Raw genomic sequence first — 22848 nt, 5'->3', positions numbered from 1 at the left:
ACTGCCGCTCGCCGTTGGTTGAAGGGCGCCGCCGAACACTCTGGCCAAAGAGGGCGGAGGGAAGGCCCCGACTCATTGGCTGGCGTTTTCCGGACGGCGCGCGCGGTGATTGGGTGCGGGGGAGTTCCACGCGGCGATTGGCCTCGCGTTTCTCACGGACGCCGCTCTGATTGGTGGGGGCTGCCGGGTTTCAAAATCGGGACTGGCGGTTGGGACCATTGTTATTGTCGGGAGGGGAGGGGAGGGGGTTTGCTGTCCTTGACCGTATTCCTGAGTGGAAAAGGAACCGGCGGCGACGAGGAGGCGGGGACCCACCTTGGTCGAGGGAGCCATGGCCTTCTCGAGGCAGGACGGAGGAGCGACGGTGCTCCGGGAGGCGAGTGCAGGCGGCTCGCGGCGGCGCTGGGCGGTGGCCGGCGAAGGGGACGACGACGTCGAAGAGGAGGCCGACGCCGCGCTGACGCTGAGCCCCTTCTCGCCGGCGCCCTTGCTCAGCTTCGGCGCCGTCCGCGTGGGCACGTCGCGCCTCCGACGCCTGGCGCTCGAGAACCCGAACGCCGAGCCCGTCCGCGTGGCCGTCGGGAGACTCCCGCCCGCCGCCAAGGGCTTCGCCGTGCAGGAGCCGCGCCATTGGCTGCTGCAGGTGAGGAGAGCGGGGGGAAGGGCTGCGGTGTGGGGATTGATCAAGGAGGGGGGGTGGCGTCCCTTTTTGGGCCCGCTGCTGGCCTGTCGGAACATCTGCACCTGCTAAGGAAGGGTTAAAGTAGGGACGGACCTCCGCGTGCCTAATATATAGTAGAGAGAGAGAGAGTATGTGTGTGTGTGTAAGTAAGTTTGCATATGTTTCTGTTTGTATATTTGTGTTTGTGTAAGTTTGCACATGCTTGCATATACAGTATATATTTGTGTGTTTGTGTAACTTTGCATATGATTCTAAGTGAAGGGATCCTAAACCTGCCAGCTGTGTGTATATGAACATGCATGAGTGCTGGCTGTGCACATGTGAGTCCAGGTTCACACACTGCAGGATTTACCTATAAGCTAAACAAGCTATAGCATAGGGCCCCACTTTCTTGGGGACCCCCAAAAAAATTAAAGGAAAAGAAAACTGAATGTACATCTCCAAAATACTGTATAAGATAAAAAATAAAATAAAACCTACATACATCAACAGTGTTTTATGTTGTGTAGGCTCCTATTTGTTATGCACAAATGGCTTTAGATACCTATTAGGTCCATAAATTACCATATAGCGTATATTCAACACAAAAAACAAGTGACATTTTGTTGTTGACAACAGACAGCTGGACATTACCTTCAGTAGCTAAGGGCCTCATCAAACCTAAATTTGGCCCTCATCAAACCTAAACTCCTAACACCCTGGAACTTTTCACTGCAGAGTAGTAGTACATTAGTAGTGTTTATACAGACAAAACTTTACTCAAGGTGACAAATTTATGTTGAATCAAAAGAGAATACTAGGATATTCACAGAAGATTTATCAGCAGTTCTTACCAATGATGCTGTACAGTAGAATATCATTGCATGAAATAGGTTAATGCATATATCTTTATAGTGTGGCTACATATTTGCAGAGTATCTTTAGCCATAAGGAATGTGACCAGTGGATTTTAGGAGAGTTTTCTAAAGGATTTTATAGCATAGCAAGGTAAACCACTTATTAGGAAAATGGAAGAAAGTCTGTATACCTTACCTGATTTGGGATGGGTAATTTAAGCTTTCAATTCCTAATGTTTGGGGTCCACATAGATAAGTGTTCTGTGAAGAAGAGGCCTGGAGATATGAGATCTCTAGTGTGTATATTTACCATTTTTCTTGTACATTTCTGCATTGACTAAAGAGTTGTGCTTTGGTTTAACTGGTCTTTTTCTGATTCAAGGTGAGGTCCTAAACCTGGTATTGTGAACAGGTTACTGGCTAATATTGTTGTATCAATCCCTTTCCAAGCTATTCTTCCACTATAGCCTTTGTATCTCCGCAGGTGCAGCATTGCACTGCTGCAGAAAACTAACCACATTCATATATGGCTCGTAAGTTATTTGATGGGGGAGTGCAATCTAGCCAAAAATATTTAGACATTATTTGTGGCATACACAGAAAAGGAAAGAGATTGTAAATTAAGAAGTCCTGCAGTTGCCTGTCAAAGGAAATATACCATCTTTCTATGTTTCATGCTTTTCTTTTGCAGTCTGGAGAGAGAATATTAATTTCAGTAACATGGACACCGCTGGAAGGTGGCAAAGTGCGGGAGCTCATAACTTTTGTTGTAAATGATGTTGTTAAACATCAAGCAGTTTTGCTGGGTTCTGCTGAGCAGTCTACAAAGAAAAAGGTATGGAACATATATACACACATACTGTATAAAAAACTTTCCCAGTCTGCTTTGGCTTCCAAAGTGACCATCCAGTTATACAAGTGCTGTAGTATATTGAAAATCCCATTTTGTAAACTACAGTACTGGTAGGATATCTTGTGCAGTGAATGTTGCAGAAGCTAAACTATCTGATGTGGTATAGTCAGGGGTTTCCATAGGTAATAGATCTGTGAGGTACAAGGTTTTGGAAAGTCTCCATAGGTCTTTTTCACTGTCCCTTGCCTAACTATACAACAATAACAATAACAATAATAATAATTTATTATTTATACCCTACCCATCTGGCTGGGTTTCCCCAGCCACTCTGGGCGGCTTCCAACAGAACATTAAAATGCAATAATCTATTAAACATTAGAAGCCTCCCTAAACAGGGATGCCTTCAGATGTCTTCTAAAATTCATGGTATACCTTGGTTGATTTTAGCCATCCCTAATATTGCCAGATGTGCTGAAATCTACACCATTAAAATGCCCAGTGTTAATGAATATGCAGTGATGCTACCTGTATGAATTCTGAGCTTGTTTTTTTTTAAAAAAATGACTGCACGGAGTCTTCATGGCTTCTTCTTTCCTTTTACTTTGCAAAGTTGTGTCACTACCGATACTTGCTGGGAAAAAATAGTACAGGTGCCCCTCCACTTACATGTGACTGACATGCATGCGACTACACATGCGTGGCACTGGGAATTAAATAAATAAATAGATTCAAACCAGGAAATGGTGGGAGAGAGCTGGAGAGTCATCATGGCTTGCAAGGAGTTGAAGAGGACTACAATGAGGGAGAAAGAAGCCCCAAAGGAACCGGAGGTGCAGTGGCACTTCACTTCAGCTTCTCAGCCTCCCCACCTAGCAGCTGACACGCGTGATAGTGCAGCAGCAGCAGCCGATTTCCCACACATCCTTCAGCCAGCCCCAGAGCTTCAACTAGTTGAAGAGAGAGTTGTGTGGGCAGAGAGCTGGAGAGCAGGAAAGAAATGAGCATTAAGAGGCTTTTAGAGGGTGCTGCTCACATAATGCGATTTTCCTTATGCGTGCAGGGCCCTGGAACATTGTGTAATACAGGGGATGCCTGTATTTCTCAGCATTAAGTAGGCTATGAGCACCATTATACAGTGAGAAAGAGGAAAGGCCACGTAGCTGATAAGGGCTCTCAATATATGCACATTAATAACTGGATATTTGTGTTGGTGTCATTTTCAGAGGAGTCTTTGGGATACAGTTAAAAAGAGAGCTCCTTCGCGGCAATCACAATATCAGAAGAAACTTCCCGTAATCAAAAATAAAAATGAAACTTTTCAGATGTCCAAAAAAACTGGAAGAGTTAGAAGCCCTCTCCAAGCCTGTGAGAACTTGGAAGTGAATGGATGCAGCATTTCACCTAGTGGGAACAGTGTAATCCTCTTAGAAAATAGCTTCTTACACTCTCCAACTGATCCCATACTGCAAGAAAAGCAGCATGTCACTAATCCCCCTCTTTCAATGGGGAGATCAGTTCCATATTTTTTTATTGGTACAGCAGCATGTAATGAATTACAGCAGGATACGAAAGAGACCTGTACTGTTACGCCAAAGTGTGATGATCTTGTGGAAACAAAATTGGAAAGTGGACATATTAGTTCAGTGAAAATGGAAAGTTCTAGCACAGATTCAGTTTGCACACCAGAAAACCTGAAAAGCTTTCCTTTGAATCACAGGAAAATTTTGAGTCCTGATACTTTTGTACACGGTAGCTATGAACTTTGTGAAGAGCCTGCTGTAGCTACAAGAGTGCCAGTTCTTTCACCTGATCAGTTTTTAAAAGAGAATCAAATAGTTATTCAGCAAACTTCACAAGTACATAAATCGGTGTCCTCCCATTCTTCAAGTTTGGGATCTTACACAATTTGTTCACAACAGAAGGAAAGAATGCAAATTTTTACTTTTCCTGTGGAGTCTCATTTTTCAAGCAAGCAACTTAATGATGCTCTCAGTAAAAAAAATACATCATTGCAGTATGAAAAGTTTGAACGAAATGCAAGTGGGTGCCAGAAAAATGACCCAGATCAAATTTGCTTCCAGAAGGAACATGGTAAAAAAAGGCCTCTGTTGTGCAACACAGTTACTAAAAGTAAGTCAGGTTGTCTTGAGGGACAAGGAAGGAACTCATTAAAACCAAAATCTAGAAAATGCCTTTCTAATGCAATTCAGCAATCTGTGGATAATGTTCCTGAAACAGCAAAAATGAAAGTGTTGCCAGAACTTCCAGTTATAGAACCTTTCTCAGGTGAAGTTAAATATCCCAAAATTGAAACAGCTTCAGCTTGCTTAGGAAGAACGTCATATAGTCGTAAAAGAAAAAGTGGAGAATATTTAGAAGATACTAATAGCGAAAGTGGAAAATATGTGGAAAACTTTGCAAGAAAAAAAATAATGTCCTTTGTGGGAAATGAAGATTGCAGTGTTTTGAAAGCATTGAATCCCAAATGTGTGAACGGAGAGAAGCAAAGTCAGAAAAAGAAACCAGGTAATTTAACCTTTTTTCTGTTTATTTGGATATGTTAAATAAAATATTTGCCATGGATTGGTGATAAAGGCCAACTGACCATTTATAGCTGCTCTTCAAACAAACAAAGTGTATTGCTTTCATTTGACATTGAGTCAGCACCTCTTTGGCTAGAACAGAAGCTTCTGCATTTAAATGTAGCGTGAGGAATCTAGTAATATATTTCTGCCATTCTCTTTCCTTCCTCTTGTTGTCTCTTTCTGTTGTGTTCTTCACAATATTACAATTTGTTCTTGTTCTAATTTTCAGGTTCCTTATCTAAAAAATGGAGGTCTGGTAGGAAAACAAAGAACATTATTCCAGTGGCACAGTCTCAGCTGACGTTTGTGAAACCTTTAAAAACAGGTGAAAATAAATTATTTGTCCTCTGTATTCTCCATGAAAAGAAAAGTCTCTTCGTGCAAGTGGCAGTTTCAACACATTTGCTGTATTTTAGCTGAAATTAGATTGATCAGTCCTACATCAAAGTATATGCATATTCCAAGATTAAAAGCCTGCAAATTAATACACGTTTTCATTGCTGGTGAGCTGCACTTGGAAAAGGTGTCTCAGCCCCTGCGCCGCAGCCTACCCCATTGAGCAGGGTTCCTCATTGGGAAAGTCACCTACCTACCTTCTTCCATGGGTGGGTCTCTGGATCCAACCTGTTGTCCGTAACTGAGATGTAATGTAACTTTTAATCTTTTTTCAAAGACATTCCTAGACATCCGATGCCTTTTGCGGCCAAGAACATGTTTTACGATGAGTGCTGGAAAGAGAAACAGCAACGAGGTTTTACTTGGTGGTTGAATTTTGTACTTACTCCTGATGACTTCACTGTGAAAACAGACACTTCAAAAGGTAAAAGAGATCTGCAGGGTCTTAATGTTTCACATATATAAGAATTGCTCTAGACTTCAGCAATCCAGTTTGCTTACTTTAAAATCTTTTCATTAATTTTCTTGTCAATATAAATATTAGAGTAACAATACTATTTCCACTAGGAATATAAAACATAACAAGATTACTTAAACTTGATAAATGACCATCACATCAGATAAATTAATGTAATCTGATGTGCTATTTCATTTCAGCTGATGTTCTGCATTCATATGCACAGAGCTACTTTAACTTGAAAGCTCACATGTGAAGTGCTGCTTCTGTTCTTTGGTGTTGTTTTTTTGGAAAGCTTTAAACTCATCAGTTCCTAAGTCAAGGGTGGCAAACCTGCAGCCTCTTTTGTCCACCAGTCGTCTGACCCAGTTTACAAGTGCTAGCAAAATTGATTGTGGCGGTGAAAAAGGTGCCACTCCCTTTGCGTGCTTCCATTGTTAGCATATTGGAGCATTTCCTGCTTTATTTATTATAAAATAATATTTATATACCGCTGTATCATGAATATATCACAGCGGTTTACAACAATATAAAAACATAAAACTAAACGATAACATAAAAAGTTAAAAGCAAATTAAAAGCAAACAGAAATTTTAAACAAACATCAATAGGTCATTGTGGGTGAGACCCTTTAATTGCCTTCATAGACCTGGCGCAATAGAAGTATTTAGCAAGTGTTTCAGAGTTGGCACAGAAGGTCATTGCTCTCATCTGCTAGCAACAACTGAAGGAAGCTCATTCTTAGCTTTTCAATAATGACTAGTTCTGCTTCAAGCCACAGTCCCTAGTTTGTGTGAAACCCTTAGCAAAGAATCTTGGTATATTGGTCCTGTCCTGCTTGTTATTGGGGAATAGCGAAGTGTGAGTGATCTGCATGTTCAATGTAGACATTTAGCTGTGGTTTACCATCTTATAAATGCACCCTTTCTTTTGAGCTTGTATAATCTAGATGCACACTGGGTAAAGTTTGTGTGAACTCCCTTAAAAGATTGCAAAGATTCTCATAGGATCACAGGTGGCAGAGGGTCAAGAGGCCAGTAAGTCCAGTTTCCTATAGCAAGGAAGAACAATCCATTAATTCAGCTTTCCCACCCAATCAAAACATTGTGCTTCTATGGGTATTTTGGTCCAGTTGATTCAAGCCAGTGAAACAAACTGCACTTTCTAGAAGGAGGCTATTTTTTATTTCATAAAATTTATACATCGCTCACTTGTAAAAAAAACAAAAACACACCCAACAACCCTCAATATGGTTTACAAAAAGTTGTTGTTGTTGTTGTTGTTGTTGTTATTTATATTTCTACCCCACCCACCTGGCTCTGTTTCCTCAGCCACTCTGGGCGACTTAAAGCATATATTAAAACGTCAAACATTAAAAACTTATCGATACAGGGCTGCCTTAAGTTGTCTTCTAAAAGTTGTACAGTTCTTTAGCTCCTCAATGACATAAAGAAAAAAATTACAACCATATTACAACAAAAGTTAAAATACCAAGCAGATTTTAACACTTGCAATTGTTTTTTCTCCAGTCAATGCAGCGTCCCTTACCTTGGGAAGAGAGTCTCATAAACCAAGTGTTCCTAGAGCACCAACTAAAGAAGAAGTATCCCTAAGAGCTTATACAGCTCGGTGCAAGCTGAACAAACTCCGTCGCTCAGCTTGCCGTTTGTTTACATCAAGCGAGATGGTTAAAGCAATAAAAAGGCTGGAGATCGAAATTGAAGCAAAACACTTGCTAATTCGGAAGGACAGACATCTCTGGAAGGATATTGGTAAGAATGTAGCTTTGTTCCAGATATTCCTACACTTATGTAGAAAAATTGAACTGTGGTGGGAAATTGTATACAAGAACGTGGGCATGTCTCTCTATGCCCACATTCTTGTATACAATTTTATAATCACAATCCACAATCCTTTTGCTTCTGTGTCCATTGCAGGTGAAAGACAGAAAATCCTCAACTGGCTTTTATGCTATAACCCACTATGGTTGCGCATAGGTCTGGAAGTAAGTTTGTACTTTCTTAATGTTTACAAAGTGTTCTTCGAGCAAGATATTATCTTGTACAGAATTGCTAAGATTTGTACTGGAATCTGTATTAGTCAGCCTTAGGGACATAAAGCCTGGTGATAGTGACTGCCGGTAATCAGTAGAACTGGTCTTAAGACTTTGATAATATCTTTATTTCATGACTCAAAGGCAAGGTTGGGGAACCATGAGCCCCCCCCCCCCCCCCGGCACCTGCCTGCCTGTCATCTGCCATCACTTGTGGTCAAGGGAAATATAATTAATATTATTTTAATGTATCTGCACTGAAGATCTGAATTCTATTGCTGCAAGGTTTTTGTTTTGTTTAAAGTGGATTTTCTTACTCTCATTAACAAAAGGTAGTCTATGGTGAGCTAATTGCCTTAGAGAGCAACAGCGATGTAATGGGCCTGGCAATGTTTATACTTAATCGCTTGTTGTGGAATCCAGATATTGCAGCTGAATATAGGCACTCAAGTGTGCCTCACCTGTATCGAGATGGTAGGTATTTTTCTTTGCTGTTTTATAATCTGTTTTATACTTTTAAGATGCAGCTCTATATTCAATCTGATATTGTTCTTATAGGACACGAAGAAGCATTGTCAAAATTTACGCTGAAAAAACTACTTCTGCTGGTTTGCTTTCTTGATCGCGCCAAGCTGTCTAGAATTATTGATCATGATCCTTGCCTCTTTTGTAAAAATGCAGAATTCAAGGTATTCTAATTTAAGCCTTTATTTTTGTTTTGTGCATAATTAGATTTTTTGGGTAATTTTTAGAAATTGAATTTTCCATTAAAACAAGTACAGTACAGTCGTACCTCGTGTTGCGTTCACTGCGGGTTGCGAACGGCACGGGTTACGAACGCGCTGAACCCAGAAATAATGGAACGGATTACTTCCGGGTTCAGCGGGTCGCGCATGCACAGACGCGCCGAATCTCAACCCACACGTGCACAGAAGCGCCGCTGCAGGTTGTGGACTTCTCAGGATGTGAATGGGGCTCCGGAACGGATCCTGTTCGTATCTAGAGGTACCACTATGGTACCACAATGTTACATAAGAAAAACGAAAGAAGGCATAATGAATATAGGAAGAAGAAATGTTATTAGTAGATTTGAGTGTGTATATATATATATATATGTGGAAGCCACAAGATATTAATTTTAAGCCTTACATTTGTTTTCTGAGGTGGTAATTTTCTTCTATGGCTGGAACAGGAATTTTAAGTTGCCATTATCAAATGCAGCTTGAATTTGTGTGCTTATTAGCTGAGGAATAGGCATTTAGCAATTTCTTTTTATCGGCTGTGGTAGGTAGTAGTCTTATTAATGTTTGTGACTAATGTCTATGACTGGGTTAAACATACTGGAAGTTAAGAGAATTCCTGTTTGCCTTGCAGCACAATCTTATGGCTGTTTACTTGAAAATGAGCCCCATGATGTGTGCACAGAACTGATAATCTTGCATGAATATAATTTGTTGCCTTTTCTCTAGTCTAGTAAAGAGATACTGCTGGCATTTTCCCGAGATTTTCTAAGTGGAGAAGGTGATCTTTCTCGCCATCTATATTTCCTGGGCTTTCCAGTTCATCACGTGCAGACTCCACTTGATGAGTTTGACTTTGCTGTAACAAATCTAGCCACAGATTTGCAATGTGGCATTCGTCTTGTGTAAGTCTTTTCACTGCATTTTGTTGCTGAAGTTATAGAAGGATTTCACTTGAGGAAATGGGCTATATTTTTTAACAGGGTATCTTCGTATTTTCAGAAGAGCATTGGAACTTCTGTCGTCAAACTGGAGTCTTTCCAAAAAATTAAGAGTTCCTGCAATAAGTAGACTTCAAAAGATGCATAATGTCAAGATTGCCTTTGAAGTACTCAAAGATCATGGAATACAGTTGGAAGATGAACGTGGTAAGTGCCAGCAAAGTAGAAAGTAGTCCCCTTATAAAACAAATGTGTGGATGCTGCAAATCAGTAACCTATTTGACTGATTTATAGGTACATCGATTGACGCTAAGGATATTGTGGATCGGCATAGAGAGAAAACACTTGCATTGCTGTGGAAAATAGTATTTGCTTTTCAGGTATTGCATAATGATTTTTTTGGCAGTTAATCTCTGCAACATATATCGAAGATGTGTAGTGTGCATCTAGGGCTTGCAATATTGTATCTTCAAAAAAAATGGTACGCTGTATAAAAAATGGTCTGTATATAGAAGCCAATACTACTGAAGGGCAGTTCTCAAAAGCCATTCCATGCCTATACCAAATGCACAGAGATGACCTCACCAACTGCATGTAAAGTAGAACATCAGTACAGTTGACTCCCAACTTCCATACATTTAACTTGTACAATCACAGCTTTATGCTGGCGGCCAGCTTGTTGAAATCACAGAAATTGTGATTGTGAAATCACAGAAAGTGTGGAAAGAGCTTTTAAATTTCTCCACCTTGCTTCCTGGATTCTGGGAGGTTCTTGTGTGAGATCTTGCAGGATCTCCCAGAGCCTGGTAAGGAAGGCAGAGAGCCTTGCATGGGGGGCCAAGTCACGCCAGCTTTGGAAAAGTAGTGATGCTCCTGTTAGGGTGATTCTGGGGTTTTAACTACATGCAGCTTCAGCTTTGCACACAATCCCTGGAACGTAACCCCTATACAAGTTGCAAGATGGGGAACACTGAACATGTGGGGAGAAAAGGCCTTATGTCTTACACAGTTAGATGAGCTATGCTTTTATAATTGGTAGTGATGTGAAACGTTACATGAAGTGTACAGAGCTGGTGCATCAAAAAAGGGAAGATATCAAGGTCTGATGCCTTTAAAAATACTATCAACAAATTCACAATCATTGCAATTAATTATGGGGAAATGGTCTTGATGAGTTTTATCACATAACAAAAGGTGCTGTGGAGTCAAAAGAGTTCTTGTTCATCTTATATTGGTTACACAGGCGGATAAACAGTTTACATTTTCTTTCATATGTTATTTAGCCATCTCTAGATTTTAAACCAGAGCAAGTTTGTGTTTTGTCAGGTTTGACATTGTCCTGCCCACCAAATGTTCCACCAATTGCTATATTCACCTCAGAGAAGTGATGTGGGGCAGGACGTTATCATTGCTTTATCTTTCCGCTGAAAAATGTTAGCACTGTTTCATAAGTTCATTTTCTAATACAAAGTTTTCTGGGAAACCTATCTTGCTGCTTGCAGAGTAAGCTTTGTTAAGTTAAATGAGAGTTGCTTTTGAATAAACATGTTTGGACTTGTTCTGCTAGCATTGTCCTGATAACAGTTATTTGTCATTTGTTTAGCATGCTTTGAGAAATACAGTGATTTACATATCCCTAAATATCAGAAACCCTCATCTTTAGAAATAAATTTTAAATTTGTTCTTGTTTAGGTGGAGGTTTCCCTAGATAGGGATCAGTTGAAAGAAGAAATTGATTTTTTGAAGAACATGCACGTTACAAAAGTGAAGTCTGCTGCTTTAGAATCTCGTATTGCCAACAAAGTGAGAAAAGACAGCAGTAACTTTTATTCATCCGAAAACTGCAGCGAAAATGTAAAGATGCTGATGGATTGGGTCAATACTGTCTGTGGGTTTTACAATGTCAAGGTAAAAACTTTCCCAATAATCAACCTCTGTAATGACATATCTCTGTTCTGTTTCCTCCCCAATAAGCAAACAAGGGATGAAAGTATTATTTGATAGACCACTTTGCTTTACTAATGGATAGAAGCCAGTTTTAATCAGTGGTACTAAGATTTAAGGAGATGTTTATTTATTTGGTTGTTCAGCATGTTTTGATTATGGTGCATTATAAATGACTGAAAAATGGCATAATGGAGTCATGATCCTGCATGGAATGTACTTGTTGCAATCTTGCCTGCCCATTTCTTATTAAACTTCATTGGTGCTAGGATTTCATCCTTTTGTGGAAACAAAATAAAAAATTAAAAAACCCTTCCAGTAGCACCTTAGAGACCAACTAAGTTTGTTCTTGGTATGAGCTTTCGTGTACATGCACACTTCTTCAGATACCATGTACACGAAAGCTCATACCATGAACAAACTTAGTGTTTTTATAGAGCATCTTTCTTTATCGTTTGTTGTGCCAAACATGACAAGCAGATCCTAACCTTATTTTCTTTGGTACACTACAAATTTATACTTTAACTTAGTACTGTTTTTGAAGATTTCATGCCACTGTAATTTCTGCAAGTGTTCCAATATAAGCCCTAGAGAACCCCAAGTAAAAGAAGATGATTACCACAGTTATCTGGCTGTAAAGAGCAAGGGGTATTAAAGTTATTAATTTTCAGACTTTGAATACTGCTGTATAGGGTATTTTCTCCTCTAGATTTGCTTTTCAAAAGAAAAGAAAAGAAAAGCCATCAGAAGAAAGGAATGCATTGTTGAGTAGGCTAGAGTTCAGAAATGAAGGCCTAGAACTCAGCTTTATTAGCACATGGTATGCTGATACAAACCTTCAAATAGAGAAGCCACTGGCAGAAAATATTTGCTTAATTGGTTTTGTGTTTTTAACTAGGTTGAAAACTTTACAGTATCCTTCTCGGATGGAAGAGTGTTGTGTTATTTGATTCATCATTATCATCCATGTTATGTGCCTTTGGAAGCTATCTGTCAGCGCACAACTCTAACAGTAGAATGCACCAAAAGTGGCACAATTGCTCTAAATTCTTCCTCTGAGTCTGATTCTTCTCTGACTGTACTCAATGGAGCTTTTGATGAAAGTGAGTTCATTAAATCATTATTGAAGGCAGAGGGAAGATGCTTATTACCACTTTATTTGACTTAATAAATTCAATCTTTTTTGTCTGTTTTTTAAAAATAAAGCTATAACTTCTTCCGTGCTTTATAAAGAACTCCTTGACAATGAGAAGAGAAACTTCCAGCTGATTAATGCTGCAATTTCTGACCTTGGTGGTGTTCCTGCTATGATTCACCATTCAGACATGTCTAATACAATTCCTGATGAGAAGGTAATCAACCATGTCTTTACAATTCACCATTGCCTTGTTCAATCGCAACTTACTTTTATCGCAACTTGCTAAGTTTCTGTATGTTCTCTGCTCTTGGTTTTCTGTAGGTAGTTATTGCCTATGTGTCATTTCTTTGTTCGCGACTTGTAAATCTTTCTAAAGAGATTCGAGCTGCTCGACTGATTCAGTCTGTGTGGAGGGAACACAGATTGAAAACAAGATTAGCACAGGTATTTCTTTGAGTTACTTTGCTTGTTTCCTAAATTATCAGCAGAATGATTCTACAGTATCTATGAATGCTGTATGGACATTTTCAATCAGCAATGGAATTTTTCTTTTGCTAGATTGTTGAAGAAAAATCAAATGGGGCAGTTGTAATTCAGAAGCATTGGAGAAGATACATGGCCCAGGTGAAACTTCAGAAATTAAAAAAAGCAAAGCAGGAAGAAGTTGAAAGAGTATCTTCTACTGTCATTCAGGTATGATTGACTTTTCATGTGAAATTACTATGTCAAAATTACTGCATTTCCTAGCTGATTGAGATTACCAGGTGCTATTGCATTTCTGCCCAGAATAAGATTTCAGAACCAAGTAAAATATGGTTCACTATTAGAACACTTTATATGCCATACTTTTGTATAAAGCATATTGAATTTTATTGTTTGAGTCCACCAGCTTACTTAAAATATATGCGTAGAAAGAATTGGCCATTTTTCTTGTATTAAAACTGTAAATGTGCAGTGAAATCTGATTCTTACAGCTGTGTGTCACTTTTTCCACCCCAGACTTACTGGAGAAGATACAACGCAAGAAGAAAATACCTGCAGCTTCGGCAATATACAATTATTGTGCAAGCAAGGATAAGAACGTTCCTTGCTGTTGCTGCTTATAAAAAAGTTTGCTGGGCTGCTCTCACTATTCAGAGGCGCTTCAGGGCTTTGCTGATAGCAGAAGCCCATCGTCAAAAATATCAAAGTATGAAACAGTCGGCACTTGTGATTCAGTCTGCATTTAGAAGATGGAAAGGCCGCAAAATGAATTCAAAAGTTGAAATAGAGAAGCTGCTGCAAGCAACTGAACTGGCAAAGAAAGAGAGAGCTGCAGTTGTAATTCAGTCATGGTACAGGATGACCAGAGATCGAAACAATTACTTACATATCAGATACAATGTTATCAAGATACAGGCCTTGTTCAGATGTCTTCAAGCTAAATTCATTTACAAACGGAAAAGGCTGTGTGTGGTGGCTATTCAGAAGCATTACAGAGCTTACAGGATGAGGAAAATTGACAGGGAAACATATTTGCAGAAACGTTCGGCAGCTATATTCCTGCAATCTGCTTATAGAGGAATGAAAGCTCGTTTATTGTGTAGACAAGTCAGAGCTGTCTGTGTCATTCAGGTACACTACCGTGCATACAGAAAGCAAACTTCTCTGAGGCAGAAGTTCCTGCAGCTAAAAAAGGCGGCTGTGTGTTTGCAAGCAGCTTACAGGGGCTATAAAGTACGGAAAACGTTTAAGTGTCAGAAAACGGCTGCTGTTAAGATCCAGTCTGCTTTGCGGGCTTATGCTGCAAGAAGAAAATACCAAGCTTTGATTCAAGCTACCCTTGTGATTCAGAGATGGTACAGGGCTTCCAAAATCAGAACAAGGTTTTTGAAGACAAGAACAGCTGTGATTTCCTTGCAGGCAGCTCTTCGTTCCTGGCAAGTAAAGAAATGCATTCAGAATTGGCATGCTGCCGCAATTAAAATACAATCTGCCTTTAGGAGATACATGGCTCTGAAAAAGTTCAGGATGGTGAGAAGTGCTGCTCAAACATTTCAGCAGCATTACAGAGCAAAAGTTTTGGGCAGAAAACAACAACAGGAATATGTTGTGCTTCGCAATAGCATTGTACAACTCCAGGCAGCTTGGAGAGGGAGGGTTGTGAGGAAGGCAATCCAAAGACAACACCACGCTGCAGTAGTCATACAGTCCTATTTCAGGATGCACATCAGTCAAACACAGTTTAAAAGTTTCAGAGGGGCTGCTGTTAAGGTTCAAAGGTGGTATCGTGCTGCTGTCCTAGCCAGGAGTGAAAGGCAGGAATACCTCGCTTTAAAGGTTGCAGTTATTAAAATGCAATCAATTTACAGAAGCGTAAGAGCAAGGCGTGAAATTCAACTTATGCACCAAGCAGCAGTTAGTATCCAAGCCATGTTTAAAATGCATCAGAGTAAGGTTAGATATCAGGCAATGAAACTGTCAGCAATTGTAATTCAGAGGCACTACAGAGCTCATTGCAGAGGAAGAATGGAACGGGCAAAGTATCTCAAGTTAAGGAAGGCTTCTCTTGTACTTCAGGCTGCCTACAGGGGGATGAAAGTTAGACAGGAGCTAAAAGCTTTGCACCAGTCTGCAACTTCTATTCAGTCATTTTATCGAATGTACAAGCAACGAAAATCTTTCCTGAAGCTAACTGCAGCAGTAAAACTGATTGAGCAGTGGTATTGTGGTTCTAAATGTCGCAATGCTCAGATGCGCAAATACAGGCAGATGAAGACTTCTGCCATCCAAATACAGGCTGCCTTCCGAGGTATGAAAGTGAGGCTCCATTTGCAAAAGATGCATACGGCTGCCACCACCATTCAAAGGCGATTCAGAACTTTTCTTCAGAGGCAAAGGTTTGCTTCTCTTAAGGCAGCTGCTGTGACGATTCAGAGGAAGTACCGAGCAATGGTACTCTCTAGACAGCAGCGTGAAGAGTATGTCCATCTCTATAAAGCTGCCATCGTAATACAGTCTGCCTTCAGAGGCCGGCTGGCCAAGAAACGTGTGAGCCGAATGCAGGGGGCTGCTACAGTTATCCAAGCAGCCTTTAGAAGACATACAGCTTATACTCGATACCAAGCCGTGAAGCTTGCTTCTGTTTCCATACAGCAGCATTATAGAGCATACCGAGAGATGAAACACACGAGAGGACTCTACTTAAAATATCGCCACTCTGCTTTAGTTCTTCAGGCTGCTTACAGAGGAACGAAAGTGCGATGCATCTTGAGGGAACAACATTATGCTGCAACAGTCATACAGAGTAACTATAGAAGGCACAGGCAACAGTGTTCCTACAAAAAATTACAATGGGCAGCCAAAGTTATACAGGTTCAGGTCAGGGCCAATAAACTGTGCAAAACTGCAGCCCAGCAGTATTCCTCTTATAAAAGTGCCGCCATTTGCATCCAGAAAGCTTTTCGCTGGATGAAGGCGAGACGATGTCAGCAAAGGCACCGAGCTGCCATTGTGCTTCAGCGGAATTTTAAAATGCAGAGAGAACGTAGAAAATACCTTGCTTTGAAAGCAGCTGCTATAGTCCTTCAGAGACAGTACAGAGCATCGGTTCTGGCAAGGAGGCTGGCTCAGGAATACGTTTCTGTTTGTGCAGCAGTTATTTGTGTCCAGTCTTTCTACAGAGGATTTAAAACCAGGAAGGAAATGGAGCGCAAACACTTAGCAGCAAAGGCAATTCAAGCAGCATTTAGAATGCACAGGGCTAGGGTCTCTTACCAAAAGCTGAGAGGTGCTGCTGTCACCATACAAAATTCCTACCGGTCTTACCTAAAGAGAAAACACCTGCAAAATGCACAACTGGCAATTAAGAACTCTTCTGTAATGATTCTGTCCACATACGGAGAGTTAAGAACACGGCAAGAAGTGAAAGCTATGCACGTCGCAGCAACTCTCATCCAGTCTCTCTATCGAATGCATGCCCAGAGCAAACATTACAAGTTGATACGCAGGGCTGTGATAACTATTCAGTCTGCCTATCGTGGAAGGGTAGCACGCCGAAAGGCAAAGGAAATTCGTGCGGCTAGAAAGATTCAGTCCTTCATTCGCATGACCGTGGCTCGTAGAAAGTTTATTCGCCTCAGAACATCAGCTACTGCAATACAGACTCAGTGCCGTACAAATAAAGCCAGTGAACAATACCAGAAATACTGGGAAGCTGCACTTTTAATACAGCGGCGTTATCGGTCTTACCTGGCTGTGAAACACCAAAGAGTAGCTTATTTGCAAACTTTGAAGAGCATCATCATTATGCAAGCTACAGTCAGGAGTTTCCTCGAACATCAAAGGCCCTGCAGATTGAAAAGTATACAAATCCAGGTATTTAGGAATACTTACTTCAACATTAATTGTTACTGATTACTGTAATACATGTTTGTACACAAGAACCACTCCTCTGAGTCAAAAGTGGGGTGGGCAATATGGTTAGATTCTTACTATAATGAATATGCTCTTTGAATCCTAAACCTCATTTTGTGTTTTTTCTATTCTGTTGGTTTTCTATCTTATATTGGGAACAAAACATGTATGTTGTAGTATAGCAGCAAAATGATACATGTTTTTCTATACAAAATAGCTTGAAGCAAAGGCCCCAAATCTGTCTTTTATCAAAATCTATGGTATTTTTAAAAAGTGCTTAAATTTGTCTAGATCTTGTGAAAATTTTTCTACTGATTCAGAAGCAGAAGTGAAAGCCGTAACCAAAAGTGGAAGTGGTGCAGGGGGAAGTTCCAGTCTTTTGTTAGAGCAAAATAGTTTGTAACTTTCTTGTTCAAGTTCCTTGGGAATAATAATAATAATAATAATAATAATAATAATAATAATAATAATAATAATAATAAATTACTTATATCCCGCCCATCTGGCTGGGTTTCCCCAGCCACTGGGTGGCTCTCAATAGAATTAAAAGCACAGTAGACCATCAAACATTAAAAACTTCCCTAAACAGGGCTGCCTTCAGATGTCTTCTAAAAGTCAGATAGCTGTTTATTTCCTTGACATCTGATGGGAAGGTGTTCCACAGGGCAGGCACCACTACCGAGAAGGCCCTCTGCCTGGTTCCCTGTAACCTCACTTTTCGCAGTGAGGGAACTGCCAGAAGGCCCTTGGAGCTGGACCTCAGTGTCTGGGCTGAATGATGAGGGTGGAGAGACATATCTGAGATATATGTCTACTTCTGGTAGTCAAATTGCCTGGCAATGACCTTACAGTTTTTGGATTAAGGTCCTTACAGAATCATTTATGCCCTTATGACCCAGGGATTCAAGATTGGTACAGGGGCCTTACTTGCATGACTGCCAGGCAGAGAGGTAAGATGGGGTGGGCACAACCTTTTTGTGGTTTCCCCCATGGCTGTGGAGCTCCCTCTCCTAACCTCATCCATGGCAATTTTTTAGGCAGGCTGTACGGATTATTAATGAATGTTCACCAAAAAGTAACTTTTACTTTTAGTATTATACCGACTGTGATACACTGATAAATATTTTTACTGCTGTTACGTTTGTGATGCCATTTTATACATTTTGAATGTTTTTATGTCTCCCCCCCCCCTTTATGGTTTTGCCACAGAGCCGGCAGAGTTTACTCCTTCGTTTTGCAGCTGCTGCATATCATCATCTCGCTGCTGTTAGAATTCAGAGGGCTTACAGAGCTTTTCACTCGAAGCAAGTACACTTGCAGCTCTCTTCAGTTCTGTACATTCAGGTTAGCTTCCTTCCTGTTCTTGAAAATGCTCAGTCTTCTTTATTAGTTCATTATACTTACACATGTCTTGAAGTTCCGAGTTTCATCAAGACTATCTCTTTAATTCCTTTAAAAATGTGTAGGTAATCTTAGCAAGAAAGTATTTTTCTCTTTGTCCTGTATGTGTTTAAGCAGAGGTGGTATCGAGCAAAACTGCAGAGGAGGAGATACCTTCAAGATCGTGAGAATATTATTAAAATACAAAGAAGGGTGAGGAGACGGAAGAGTTGCAGAAATGTAGCTGCGAATGCGGTTCAGGAAGGCATGAACCAAGAAGCCCTAATTAATGGAGTAACTAAATTTCAGGTAAACCAAGATCCTAGAGAGACTGCTTCTGTTTTATTGTCATTTAGATGTATTTAAGGCCTTGTTTTATTCTTATGTGTGAGAGCTGTAACCATGGGGCATGGCTCTAGTGATAGAGCTTTGAATACAAAAAGCCCAAAGTCAGCCCCTGACATCTTCAGGTGGGCTGTATATGACCCCTGTCTGAAACACAGGAATCAATACCAGCCTTTGGTATCCTCTCCCTAGGAGCAAGATGTACTAATTGCCTGACTTGATTCCTGCGTTTGCTAAGGATGATGGGAATATTGCCACAGCAGGAATGACATGCTTATGGATTCTAATGGGGGGGGGTGTGCATGGCTCCATTCTTAACGTCTACATTTGGACTTTCCTTTCACTTAGTCACTGTGGCAAATGGAATTGGAGTAGTTTTTTTACTCTCCACCTTTTATCTAAAAATCTGAATATTTTCTGTATTTATATGCTGCTTTAATTGTCAAAACCCATCAGTAAACATAAACATTCTAGAAACCACTGGAAAAAATAAATAAAGATAAGAATAAAATCAGCTGAGACATGAACACGTCTTTTCTAGTCTGCTTCTGATCACTGAATGATGCCTGGAAGCCACTGAATGCAAAATATTAATTGTGTTAGAATTGGTTGGAAAACCATAAAATTATATTCTGTAATGTAACAGGCTTTCTCCTTTCCTTCAATATGAATCACTTTCCCCCTCGCCCTCCCCCTCATCCATCATAAGTCACTGTGGAGAGGGTATTCATTTAGGAAGAAGACTGACACAGCAAAAACGAGAGCTCTGCGAGATAGCTTGTCGATTGCCAATAAAGAAAGCAAAGAAGATAAGAAGCTATGCAACAGAGCAGCATTTGCCATTGATCGGCTTCTCAAATATAAACACTTTTCTTACATTCTGGCAGCTTTAAAAGACTTGGGTTTGTATTTTTTAGATTAAAAATAATTCCCAATACACCATAAATACCATTCTTTCTACAAGTTTACTAACATAAAAGGTGTAGCAGTAAAGATGGGGTGGTGGTGGAATTACCTCATTATTACCTGCCTATTACAGTGGTACCTCAGTTCTCGAATTTCTCCGTTGATGAATGTTTCAGAACCTGAACACCGAAAACCCGGAAATAAATGCTTCTGTTTTCAAACGCGCCTCAGAATTTGAACGGCTTCCGCTGTGTATTTTTCCATTTTCTCAATTGAATTTGCAGACAGCCGTTTGCGCCTTGGTTTTTAAACATTTTGGAACTCGAACGGTCTTCTGGAAAGGATTACATTCGAGAACTGAGGTACCACTCTACTTTGATATTGGAAGGACCAGTGTTCCTGGTGGGTGGTGGAAAATGGGATCGTTTGACCAGCGTAGAATGGCATCCAACCCAGTCCAATCCCACTTCGTGCACTGAGAAGCACAAAACTTCTCTACCCCAGTGGTTCCCCATTAGCTAAGTACCGCAGACCCCTTTTTTCCAAAAGCAACGTCATGGACCCCCTACTTTTGAAAACGTTGATATTTCCATGGTGGTTTTTGTTATGTGAATGGTGCCACCATACCCTCCAACATGTCCCAGTGCAGAATTTGGGTGTGTGCTTGTGCAAGTCATGTGACCTGCATGGTGCCTGGAAACATGTGCTTTTGGGTGCCATGCTGCCCCTGACAGTTGATGGGTGTCACAGACCCCCAATAGAGAACCATAGCTCTATCTCATTACTGTGTGTCAATGAGAACTGGCCACTATTTCCATGGTGCATTTCATCCAACTGTTGCCATCCTGAAAATAGGCTGATCAATATTTCTCTCTCTTTCCCTATCTAGAGGTTGTTACCCGACTATCACCTGTTTGCTGTGAAAGTATGGTCCAGAATGAAGCAGTAGCCACTATTTTTACTTTGATACGGAGTTGCAATCGCAGTGTCCCTAGCATGGATGTCATACGTTATTCTGTCCAGGTTCTGCTTAATTTGTCAAAGGTACTTCTGCATTTTCAAGTTTTGTTAAATGGTCTCAGTCCCCTTTTTATTGCCAGAAGTTGGGACTTAGAGCTGCTCTTGATCGCTGCTCTTGGACTTAAGAGCTCCAGTTCAGAATGGGGCAGGAGCGAGGACACTCCTTCCTGCAAATCCACTAACAGTCGTCACAGTCTTGCTTTACTATTTTCTTTACACTGTACTATATATCCAGTGTAAGTCTGTTAAGACAGTATCAAATACAATGAGATCGCCTTTGCTCAAATTTGGAGGGAATGTACTTAACCAGGACTGTTTTTCTTTTCAAGTATGAAAAGACAACTGAAGCTGTTTATACAGTGGAGAATTCTGTTGATACTTTATTGGACCTACTTCAGATGTACAGAGAGAGAGCTGGCGACAAAGTTTCAGAGAAGGGTGGAAGCATTTTTACCAAGACGTGCTGCCTGCTTGCTCTTCTTTCAAAGGACTCAAGAAGAGCTTCTGTAAGTTTTGGTTGTTCTTCACTCCATCCCATCATTAACTACTGTGAAATTGTTTTGTGGTTTGTGAGGGATGAGCAGGAGAGATTTACCACAGTGGATCCTAATATACAAACACAACTGACAGTGTGTTAAAGCTGTTATTTTACACCGCCAGTTAGCGCTAATTGCATTTTACCTTCGTTAAGAATGGCAGGGGAGTGTTTAAACTGGAGACCTGATCTTGTTGGAGGATCTTTGACAGGCAAGCTTTGGAATGGTGTCACTCTAGGATTTGGATGGTGAGGGCTATTAATCACTTCCATTAAAACTGGTGCTTTTCTATGTGTTTCCTAAAAGTTTATTCCTTTCAGGTTTCATTGAACTAAGCATTACACTGTATTTAACTGTAAAATGTGCTTTAATTTTTAGGAGATCCGAGGCAGCTCACGAGTAGTTACTCACCTTCAGAGCCTGTTTAAACTCACAGCACGGAAACATCAAATGGATGCACGAAGAATGCTTGCCAAACAGAAGTTGACCACATACAAAAATGGGCATTTCTCTGTCCCAAAAACTCCTCTAAGGACAACAATAGTTTCAAGGTAAGAAATCTTAATCTTTCAATTTCCGTGCTTAAAACAAGAAAAAAAAATCCTGCTTTTTCAGTACAATTTCTTCCCCTTTAACCTACAGGCAGAGACCAGAATGGGTTTTAAGGAAAGATAATATAAAAGAGATTGTTGATCCTCTGCAAGCAATTCAAATGGTGTTGGATACACTTGGAATTCCTTATTACTGAAGAATGACATTTAAAATGATGTTATTAAAAAAAGCATTGTCATGATCAGCTTTCATATTATGTAGAGTTGTTTCATATAAATCTATATCCAATTCTATTAGTATATAGTTGTGATACCTCAGTTTTATTGCACATTTTTGTATGTCAGCCTGTGATTGGTATTGTCTTTTTTAATTACTTGGATAGGATTTGTAAGTAACAAACTAAACTATGTATTTTTTTAAAAGGCTCAGATTTTGTACAATAAAATGGAAACTGTATTCTGTATACATTGTTGGCTATGGTTTTGTTTTGATGTTCTTGGAAATTTGGGATCTATAACTATTAAACCTAGCAAAATAGATTCGATATCTGCACATGCATGTATTCCACATTGTGAATCTGAGCAATCTGCTGCGGAAAGCAAGCTGGACCATACTAGTTTCTCATTACTTTTATCAAAAATAGACAAAATACATAGTTTAGGATCCAATATCATTTTTACCTACAAGCATAGTATACTTGTATACAGTGGACCCTTGGGTTATGTGCCACTCTGGATCCTCAGGTTGCGAAAGCAGCAAACCCGGAAGTGTATTCTTCTGGGTTTTGCTGCATGCGCAGAAGCGGCGCCTCTAGTTACAGATTTTTCGGGGTGCACACATTACCCAAAACAAATTAAATCTGTAACCAGGGGGTCCACTGTACTTGTTTCCAAAATTTCTGAACTTCAGCACAGCTCTGTCACATATGCCAAGAAGAACCCTGCTCCCTGCCAGCACAAAGGGGATCCTGATACTTTACCCATGATCCAGATGTACTGGGGTAAAATATCACCGATAAATGACTTCTAAAGAGTTCTGCCTTTACTCTCTGCTCCCCTCTCTGAGACAGCATAGCTAAAGCAGCGACAA

The 22848-nt window shown here is 40.3% G+C and overlaps 1 protein-coding gene across 1 annotated transcript; it reads left to right on the top strand.

The window, feature by feature from the left end:
- Window positions 1-269: 269 nt before the first annotated feature.
- ASPM (assembly factor for spindle microtubules) lies at window positions 270-22222 on the top strand. Its single transcript, XM_033151412.1, is given in 25 exon segments — window positions 270-643; window positions 2210-2353; window positions 3595-4897; window positions 5186-5281; window positions 5630-5776; window positions 7339-7581; window positions 7747-7814; window positions 8195-8336; window positions 8421-8551; window positions 9332-9507; window positions 9605-9750; window positions 9838-9923; window positions 11236-11451; window positions 12386-12590; window positions 12694-12839; window positions 12947-13109; window positions 13194-13318; window positions 13625-16952; window positions 18219-18364; window positions 18539-18709; window positions 19455-19647; window positions 20541-20695; window positions 21001-21177; window positions 21586-21758; window positions 21850-22222. Coding segments are annotated over 25 exon segments (8298 nt in total). The 5' UTR covers window positions 270-331; the 3' UTR covers window positions 21956-22222.
- The last annotated feature ends 626 nt before the right edge of the window (window positions 22223-22848 follow it).

Source organism: Lacerta agilis, chromosome 6 (assembly GCF_009819535.1).
Source record: "Lacerta agilis isolate rLacAgi1 chromosome 6, rLacAgi1.pri, whole genome shotgun sequence".
In the NCBI taxonomy this organism is placed as follows: Eukaryota; Metazoa; Chordata; class Lepidosauria; order Squamata; family Lacertidae; genus Lacerta; species Lacerta agilis.
The sequence above is the reverse complement of the archived record's forward strand: the minus strand, read 5'-3'. Positions and strand labels throughout refer to the sequence as shown.